The 10653-nt window shown below is 39.6% G+C and overlaps 1 protein-coding gene across 1 annotated transcript; it reads right to left on the reverse strand.

Annotated features, from left to right (window-relative positions):
- Nucleotides 1–117: 117 nt before the first annotated feature.
- Nucleotides 118–10271, reverse strand: LOC115193990 (thioredoxin-dependent peroxide reductase, mitochondrial). Its single transcript, XM_029753194.1, has 7 exons — nucleotides 10035–10271; nucleotides 5801–5912; nucleotides 5531–5672; nucleotides 5183–5318; nucleotides 3846–3949; nucleotides 466–631; nucleotides 118–380 (listed from the first exon to the last, which is right to left on the reverse strand). Exons 1-7 carry the CDS (start codon nucleotides 10068–10070, stop codon nucleotides 327–329), a joined length of 750 nt encoding a protein of 249 aa, XP_029609054.1. The 5' UTR covers nucleotides 10071–10271; the 3' UTR covers nucleotides 118–326.
- Nucleotides 10272–10653: the final 382 nt, after the last annotated feature.

The following is a 10653-nucleotide window of genomic DNA, read 5'->3' on the forward strand; positions in this document are numbered from 1 at the left end:
GTAGAATAAAACTGGTGTGATGGCTTTTTTTCCTTATTTTGACACTGTCAGACCTCCAATCTCTTTACAATATTCACCTTTAGAACCATGCAAACACATGTAGGCTCAATACTCGCAATGTGATGAAAGGGAAACTTTATTACATGAAGCTAGCTAACAGGATGAAATGTTTCAACTCCAACAACTTAGTCTTTATTTCTGATTGCTTTGAACACAAATGCACCTTTTTTTAATCTAAACCTAATAGAAAATATTTGGTGAATCTATTGTTTTATTTTCCAGTTGTGGATAATTTTTTGAATATTAAGCTGTGAAGTGTGAGTCCTCTAGTCGTTGACCTTCTCAAAGTACTCCTTTGAACCTTCGGGAGTTGGCTTGATCTGAAAAAGAAGAACTGATGAGACCAAGACTTTGGTGCTTGTATTTATTTCAGATGTCTGAGAGTGTGAAGGGGAGTGGCCTCACCGTAGGAGAGTCAGGGGTCCAGCTAGCAGGGCACACTTCACCGTGAGTCTCCACAAACTGGAAGGCCCTCACCAGACGCAGGGTCTCGTCCACACAGCGGCCCACTGGCAGGTCGTTGACACTCATGTGCTTCACCACCCCATTTGGATCAATGATAAACAGTCCCCTGATTGACAAACAGACAATGGAAAAGTATTAAATGTCATAGTAGAAATCCATATGATATACAGTGTCTAAAATTCAATGTTGATTTACTCGAGGCAGTTTATGGTCTGAAAATGCATTTACAGTTAAATTTACAAACACTTAGGTTGGAGTTAATTAAACTCGTTTTCCAAATTTCTTGTTAAAACTATAGTTTTGGCAAGTTGGTTAGGACATCTTTGTGCATGACAAGTAATTTTTCCAACAATTGTCTACAGACAGATTATTTCGCTTATAATTCACTGTGTCACAATTCCAGTGGGCCAGAAGTTTACATACACTAAGTTGACTGTGCCTTTAAACAGCTTGGAAAATTCCATCATGGCTTCTGATTGACTCAAATGATGTCAATTAGCCTATCGGAGATGTACCTGTGTATGTATTTCAAGGCCTACCTTCAAACTCAGTGCCTCTGCTTGACATCATGGAAAATCAAAAGAAATCAGCCAAGACCTCAAAATTGAAGGCCTCCACAAGTCTGGTTCATCCTTGGGAGCAATTTCCAAACGACTGAAGGTACCACGTTTATCTGTACAAACAATAGTACGCAAGTATAAACACCATGGGACCACGCAGCCATCATACCGCTCAGGAAAGAGATGCATACTGTCTCCTAGAGGTTAACATACTTTGGTGCGAAAAGTGCAAATCAATCCTAGAACAACAGCAAAGGACCTTGCGAAGATGCTGGAGGAAACAGGTGCAAAAGTATCTATATCCACAGTAAAACGAGTCCTATATCGACCTGACCTGAAAAGCCGCTCAGCAAGGAAGAAGCCACTGCTCCAAAACCGCCATAAAAAAGCCAGACTACGGTTTGCAACTGCACATGGGGACAAAGATTGTACTTTTTGGAGAAATGTCCCCTGGTCTGATGAAACAAAAATAGAACTGTATGACCATCGTTATGTTTGGAGGAAAAAGGGGGATGCTTGCAAGCTGAAGAACACCATCCCAACCGTGAAGCACGGGGGTGGCAGCATCATGTTGTGGGGGTGCTTTGCTGCAGGAGGGACTGGTGCACTTCACAAAATAGATGGCATCATGAGGACAGAAAATGATGTGGATAGATTGAAGCAACAACTCAAGACATCAATCAGGAAGTTAATGCTTTGTCACATATGGGTCTTCCAAATGGACAATGACCCCAAGCACACTTCCAAAGTTGTGGCAAAATGGACAACAAAGTCAAGGTATTGGAGTGGCCATCACAAAGCCTTGACCTCAATCCTATAGAAAATGTTTGGGCAGAACTGAAAAAGCGTGTGCGAGCAAGGAGGCCTACAAACCTGACTCAGTTACACCAGCTCTGTCAGGAGGAATGGGCCAAAATTCACCCAACTTATTGTGGGAAGCTTGTGGTAGGCTACCCAAAATGTTTGATCCAAGTTAAACAATTTAAAGGCAATGCTACCAAATACTAATTGAGTGTATGTAAACTTTTGACCCACTGGGAATGTGATGAAAGAAATAAAAGCTGAAAGAAAGTCATTCTCTCTACTATTATTCTGACATTTCACATTCTTAAAATAAAAGTAGTGATCCTAACTGACCTAAGACAGGGAATTTTTACTAGGATTAAATGTCAGGAATTGTGAAAAACTGAGTTGAAATGTATTTTTCTAAGGTGTATGTAAACTTTGACTTCAACTGTAACATGAACACATCCTATACACTACAGTGCATTTGGAAAGTACATTTGGAAAGTGACTGTTACATTACAGCCTTATTGTAAAATTGATTAAATTATTTCTCATTAATCTACACACAATACCCCATAATGGCAAAGCTAAAACAGGATTTTAGAAATGTTTGTAAATGTATTAAAAATATAAAACAAATAACATATTTACATAAGTATTCAGACCCTTTGCTATGACCCTCGAAATTGAGCTCAGGTGAATCCTGTTTCCATTGATCATCCTTGAGATGTTTCTACAACTTGATTGGAGTCCACCTGTTATAAATTCAATTAATGGGACATGATTTTGAAAAAGGCACACACCTGTCTATATAAGGTCCCAGAGTTGAAGGTCCCCAAGAACACAGTGGCCTCCATCATTCTTAAATGGAGGAAGTTTAGAACCACCAAGACTCTTCCTAGAGCAATTGGGGGAGAAGGGCCTTGGTCAGGGAGGTGACCAGGAACCCAATGGTCACTCTGACAGAGTTCCTCTGGCGATGGGAGAACCTTCCAGGACAACGATCTCTGCGGCACTCCACCAATCAGGCCTTTATGGTAGATTGGCCAGATGGAAACCACTTCTCAGTAAAAGGCACATGACAACCCATTTGGAGTTTGACAAAAGGCACCTAAAAGGACTCAGACCATGAGAAACAAGATTCTCTGGTGTGATGAAACCAAAATTGAATTATTTGGCCTGAATGCCAAGTGTCACGTCTGGAGGAAACCTGGTACCATGCCTACGGTGAAGCATGGTGGTGGTGGCATCATGCTTTGGGGATGTTTTTCAGCGGCAGGGACTGCGAGACTAGTCAGGATCGAGGGAAAGATTAACGGAGCAAAGTACATAGAGATCCTTAATGAAAACAAGCTCCAGAGCACTCAGGACATCAGACTGGGGTGAAGGTTCACCTTCCAACAGGACAATGACCATAAGCACACAGCCAAGGCAAAGCAGGAGTGGCTCTTCGGGACAAGTCTCTGAATGTCCTTGAGTGGCCCAGCCATACCCCGGACTTGAACCCGATAGAACATCTCTAGAAAAACCTGAAAATAGCTGTGCAGCGACGCTCCCCATCCAACCTGACAGAGCTTGAGAGGATCTGCAGAGAAGAATGGGAGAAAATCCCCAAATACAGGTGTGCAAAGCTTGTAGCGTCATACCCAAGAAGACTCGAGTCTGTAATCGCTGCCAAAGGTGCTTCAACAAAGTACTGAGTAAAGGGTCTGAATACTTATGTAAATGTGATATTTTTTATGTTTTTTTGTTGTAACAAAATGGCTAAAATTTCGAAAAAAAAATTATTTGCTTTGTCATTATGGGGTATTGTGTGTAGTAGATCGATGAGGGGGAAAAAAGCTATTTAATCCATTTTAGATTACGGCTGTAACGTAACAAGATGTGGAAAAATTGACGGGGTCAGAATACTTTCCGAATGCACTGTATATTGGGAACAGGGTGCCGATTGGGACGCACCCATAGTTACTGTACCTCAGTGCAATGCCAGGGCCCTCCAAAAGTACACCATAGTCTCTGGACACCTGTTTGTTGAGGTCTGCCAGCAGGGGGATGTGGATTTCACCCAAACCTCCAGCCTGAGAATAAGACGCCATGACAAATGATTAACATGTAGCCACACAACTGCTGTTTGTGTCTCTATGGAACACTGTCTGTATAATTATACTATATGGGATTTAAAGCACCTTTTAAAAAAAAAACAAGGACACGGTAGAGCAAAGAGTGTAAAAAAACAAAAACAGGGATAAAACAATTCAAATTGAAATAGAAGCTACTTAGCTTAAGCTAGGGCTGAGTAAGGGGGCAAGCTAAGTTGAGGGGAAAGCCAGACTGAACAGGTGGGTTCTGAAGCTGGTTTTGAAACTGGTGATGGAGTCAGAGTTGCAGATGGCAGAGTTCCAGAGTTTGAGGGCAGTGGAGCTGAATGCCCAGTCCCCCATGGTCTTGTCTTTAGGATGGTGAGTAGTCCAGAGTCAGAGGAGCAGAGACAGTGGGAGGGAGTGTGTGTGCGTGTGTGTGTGGAGGAGGTCAGAAAGTTATGGAGGGCCTTGTAGGTGAGCAGTAGGATCTATTGGTACAGTGCCTGTCTATTAGTACAATTTCAGCCTATTTTGTTGGGATGGAGTTTTGACCTGCCTCCAGCAGTAAATTAGTTGATAGACAAGAGAGTTCCAATCCTCTCTGCCAATAACAGCTGTTTTTCAGTTTTCCGCTCCCCACCCAGACCACACCCAGACAGTCCTCGCCAAATTCTTGCTTGAGAAATTGCTCTTTGCTAAGAAACTCTTTTGGTTTATTTTTTATCATTTTAATTGAAAACAATCACAGTAAGGTACTTAATTGTTACCAAGAAATTACTTGATATTGAGAAAGAAACAGCTGCATTGGACCTTTAAGTTCAAAGACACACCAGAATGGCTTTACAAGAGGTGTCGAGTGTTCCTGAGTGGTCCAGTCTCCGATTTGACTTCAATTTGCTTGAAAATCAGAGACAAGGTTTGAATATTGCTGTCCATTAATGATTCCCAATCAAATTTACAGAACTTGTGCAAAGTTGGCAGAATCTTATTCAAAATGATTCACATCTGTAATGGCTGGCAAAGGCGCTTTCACCAAGTAACTCTACGGTGTGAAGACATCTTATGTTTTTAAATGTTTCATTAATTAGAAACCAAAAAAATCTACATATTCCCTTTTTAGATTGAATTTTAAGGCAGCAAAAATGTGAAGACTGTGCAAGGGGTGTGTTGACTTTCACGAGCGGCTGTATGTATATAGAATAATGGTAAGTCTATGTACACCCACTGTACCTTGCGTGGGGTGTTTATCCATGCCAGGTGGGTGAAGTGAGAGTCCACTGACACGCCTACCACTTCACAGTTGATGTCATGGAACTCGCTGGCCTTGTCACTGAACGAGATGATCTCTGTCGGGCAAACAAATGTGCTGTAAGGAGACAAAGAAATGTTTAAAAAAACATATTGAATGTCACATCCACAATCTCTTGCTTAGGTATCTGTAGTGCAAAGAGCATAGGCCGCTAAATAATTCCTTAAATTCTGAAGACGAATAAAGTCACAGATTGTCTACTGTGTACACCACATGCAGCTAATCAAAGCAATTCATTCCTGTCTTTCCAGAGGAATAGCGGTACTCACAAATCGAGTGGGTAGAAGAAAAGAACCAGGTATTTGCCCTTAAAGTCATCAAGGCCCATCTCCTTAAACTCGCCATTGTGGACAGCTGTTGCTTTAAAATGTGGTGCATGTTGAGTGACAGCTGGAGCCCACTTAGCAGTACCTATTGGGAGAAAGATATTAAATGAATAAGGTTGATTCTATATTTACATCACAATGACAAGAAGTGCATCTCTCTCTCACTTTGATCAACTTCATTCCCTGTCCTGAAGGTCTACAGTTAATACCTACTGGTGGATAAACAGGCTTTCTGCAGTGCAGGACAGGTGAGAATTCTTGAGGCCTTGCTCACTGAAGTTCCATGTGGCAAAGCTGCTTTCAGTCCTCCAGATGCAACTTTTACCTTGATGTGAAGTGTTCATTTCATCAACAAAAATGGATTAAAATATCCTGCAAACATGTATTTTTCTGTGGCAATTTACGAGACTGACTAAATAGACCCAGAAAATAAATATAAATGAACTAAAAAAAAAATTCATTTCAGTTGACAAAAACGAGATGAAATTATCTCTGGGACTAAAATCGGACTACTAAATGGACTGGATATGAGTTTTTGGAGAGACTTTCTGTAATAAGTAATAAGGCGACTCTTGCTTCCCCGTAGCTAACCAGTCACCACGAGCCTTCTAGTTAGATACCCTTTTCCTAGTTAAGAAACACGTCTCTTTACGAAATTAAAAAGAATAGCAGCATTGAGTTTAATAGTAAAACAACAGCAAGGCTACGTATATATTTCTCTCACTTGAGTATAGAAAAGTAGGCTGTCTTTTAATTTGTAGTCTCGCTCAAACCTCCCACTTTCCCCACTGCGTTTTATAACAAGGTTATGTTGTCAATATAGCCAATTGTCCCTCTTTTCCTCAGAGAAAACGTATTGATTCTAGCCCTTACCATAAAAAGATATGACTCATACCAGCGCTATGTTTTTTTCTATCGTGCATTGGCCAGCAGCATTTTACATTCATAAAGCCTATAGCGGGCCGTTCTAAAACTAGGCTACTTGCGGACAGAACCGTTAACCATTTGTTTAGGCTGCACCTTTTTCAATCATGTTACCTCATTAGTTAGCTATAGTTAACAACCTGGGGGCGCGTTCAGAAGGACGCAACGTTTTGGAACGTTCAGATTGAAAAATGCTACGTAGAACAAACATGCCTCTCTGACATGTTGAAAAGGGAATAACGTCTGCTCTATTCATGGAATTTCTATCTGCAACGTTCGAGAACGTTTTGCAACTGAGCATGGCCCTGGTAACATTACCAGTAGCCTATATGCAAATACTTGTGGCACATAAAGAAAGTTAAAGGGATAGCAAACAATTTGACTAAATTCTTCTTGCCACTACGCTACACCTGACTGGGTAAATAACTTTATTTTGAGTTAATGTGGACTCCGTGACATAGACAGTCCACAGACTTGAGCACTTGGACCAGGACTCGAGCCCTTTTACTCGGACTTCAGCCATTGGTACTCGTGACTCAAGATTTAGTGACTTGACTGTATCACTGAGCGAACAGTCATTAGCTCCCGTTCTACTTTTGGACATCAATGTGGCTGCGGTGTCTGTCGACCGTTGATAACAACGGCAAAGCAACCGAGTGACGGATCTGGTGATTGTGCTACACGTCTGTTTGTTTTGTATGTAATATCTATGTAGGCTGAATTAGGAATTTACATGGCCAGATAATTGTTATACTGAATATGATTTTGATATGTCTGCTGTTGGGAAGAGAATAGGATGTTATGCAGAAAAATATGTTGGTAGGACAAGGCGATGTATGTTTGTGCACATGGAAGTCAGTGATTACAGTGCCTTCAGAAAGTTTACACCCCTTGACTTTTTCCAACTTTTGTTGTGTTACAAAGTGGCATTAAAATGGATTTGTCGTTTTTTGTTAACGATTTACACAAAATACTGTAATGTCAAAGTGGCAGAAAACATTTGTAAAACATTTGTAAAACATGAATAAAAAGTAAAACACTAATATATCTTTATTACATAAGTATTCAACCCCCGAGTCAATACATATTACAATCACCTTTGGAAGTGATTACAGCTGTAAACTGGGTAAATTTCTATGAGCTTTCCACACCTGGATTGTGCAACATTTGCCCATTTTCATTTCAAAATTCTTCAAGTTCTGTCAAATTTGTTGTTGATCTTTGCTAGACAACCATTTTCAGGTCTTGCAATAGATTTAAGTACGGAGAAAATATGGAGAGTTGTACTCAGTAATGTTTGTATTGGATTTGCCCCAAACATAACAATGTTTATTCAGGACAAAAAATGAATTGCTTTGCCAATTTCTTTTGCAGTATTGCTTTAGTGCCTTGTTGCAAACAGGATACATGTTTTGGAATATTTTATTATGTACAAGCTTCTTTCTTTTCACTCTGTCAATTAGGTTAGTATTGTGGAGTAACTAAAATGTTGATCCATACTCAGTTTTCTCCTATCACAGCCATTAAACTCTGTAACTGTTTTAAAGTCACCATTGGCCTCATGGTGAAATCCCTGAGTAGTTTCCTTCCTCTCCGGCAACTGATTTAGGAAAGAAGTCTGTATCTTTGTAGTGACTGGGTGTATTGATACACCATCCAAAGTTTAATTACACTTAAAATATTAACACAACATGTAAAGTGTTGGTCTCATGTTTCATGAGCTGAAATTAAAGATCCCAGAAATGTTCCATACACACAAAAAACGTATTTCTCTCAAATTGGGAACATATTGGTTTACATCCCTGTTAGTGAGCATTTCTCATTTGACAAGATAATCCATCCACCTGACAGGTTTGGCATATCAAGATGCTGATTAAACTGCATGATCATTACACAGGTGCACCTTGTGCTGGGGACAATAAAAGGCCACTCTAAAATGTGCAGTTGTGTCACACAACACAATGCCACAGATGTCTCAAGTTGAGGAAGCATGCAATGGCATGCTGACTGTAGAAATGTCCACCAGAGCAGTTGCCAGAAATGTAATGTTAATTTCTCTAACATAAGCCGCCTTCAACATTGTTTTCGAGAATTTGGAAGTATGTCCAACCGGCCACACAACCGCAGACCACGTGTATGGTGTCGTGTGGACGAACGGACAACATTCCACAATCAACAGCCTGATCAACACTATGCAAGGAATATGCAAATGTTGGACACACCAAATACTGACTGGTTTTCTGATCCACTTCCCTACTTATTTTTTTTATAAAGATGCAACCAACAGATGCATATCTGTATTCTCAGTTATTTGAAATACATAGATTAGGGCCTAATGAATTTATTTAAATTAACTGATTTCCTTATTTGAACTGTAACTCAGTAAAATCTTTGAAATTGTCGCATTTTATATTTTTGTTCAATATAATAACTTCACCATGCTCAAAGGGATATTCAATGTCTGCTTTTAAATTTTTACCAATCTACCAATAGGTGCCCTTCATTGCGAGGCATTGGAAAACCTCCCTTGTCTTTGTGGTTGAATATGGGTTTGAAATTCACTGCTCGACTGAGGGACCTTACAGATAATTGTATGTGTGGGGTACAGAGATTAGGTAGTCATTAAAAAATCATGTTAAACACTATTATTGCACACAGAGTGAGTCCATGCAACTTAATATGTGACTTGTTAAGCAAATGTTTACTCCTGAATTTATGAAGGCTTGCCATAACAAATTAGTTGAATACTTATTGACTTAAGACATTTAAGATTCATTTTTATTCATTTGTAAATGTAATAAACATAATTCCACATTGACATTATGGGGTATTGTGTGAAGGGCAGTGACAAAAAAATTCTGAATTTAATCCATTTTAAATTCAGGCTATAACACAACAAAATGTGGAAAAAGTGAAGGGATGTGAATACTTTCTGAAGGCACTGTGTGTTTACTATAGGTTAACGAGGCAATACAAATGTGATGTGAAAATGTGACAAATATTAAATGGCATTTAGTTGACTAAAATGGCCCACTGTTTGTGATTTTGAAAATACCTAGATTAAATCATTATTCAAATGACAAAAAATGGCCCTAAGACTTAATGATATATATATATATATATATATTGGTAAAATCGAATAAGACTAGACTAAATAACATTTGTTTTAAAAGAGTGCCAAAATTAACACTGACGTTAAAGAGGGCAAAAGAGATAGATTGCACATCGTGACAACTGTTATTGGCACTGAAGAGCATTAGACACTTAGTATAACAAATGATTGTATATTTAGAGTTTTTACTTAATTTGGCATTAGCTGCTAAGCCTTTGAGCAGCGGGATCTGTTCTGAAGACGGTCACGCAGTCACGGTGACGTTGCGGTCAAGCTCTCAGATGCGGCACATTGCAACTCTTCTTACAATTCGCATTGCCAATTTATATAGCTCAACGAAATTATAAATTGCCATTATACAGTTTGCATTTACTACTGGTAACATAAACATATATTTCTAAATGAACTTACAGAGGTCTTTAGCAGTCTCCCAACGGTGGCTGCCATCTTGTATTATGACGTTGCTTTAGGGCGTCATACAAATGGTTTGCGCAGGTAGGCTGCGTAATGGCAGTTAACTTATGTAGCTAGGTAAAACACATTTGTAATCCCTTGTAAAATTAGCTTTTTGAATATATATATATTTAAAAAAATAAACATATTGCAGAGAAATAGTATGCTGTGGTTTGTTCGCCAGTTTCTGCAAATGTCTTGATTTTCTTGATCACGCTTGGCAATCTGCTCAGCTCGCAGGCTGTCATGAACATGGCAAACACGCCCCTGCCATGAGAGCTGCTGCTTCTTCTTCTTCTTCTTCTTCTTCTTCTTTGATTAGGTTGAACGGTGGCTGGCATTCAATAAATGTTGCATTACTGCCACCTACCAGACTGGAATATAACTTCCTTATACTTTGCTTTAAAAAAAGTTTTACAATTAAAATAAATCAACAAATACACTACCATCTAACCCTACACTCACTAAAAACCCACTACCCTGCTCCACTATTTAAATCTATCTAGTCCTACTTCATGCCAACAGCCTGAAAGGACGGGACACCACCACCACACCCAAATACCTCTGCAGCTGCCGC

The sequence above is a fragment of the Salmo trutta genome, chromosome 5 (assembly GCF_901001165.1).
Source record: "Salmo trutta chromosome 5, fSalTru1.1, whole genome shotgun sequence".
Classification (NCBI taxonomy): domain Eukaryota; kingdom Metazoa; phylum Chordata; class Actinopteri; order Salmoniformes; family Salmonidae; genus Salmo; species Salmo trutta.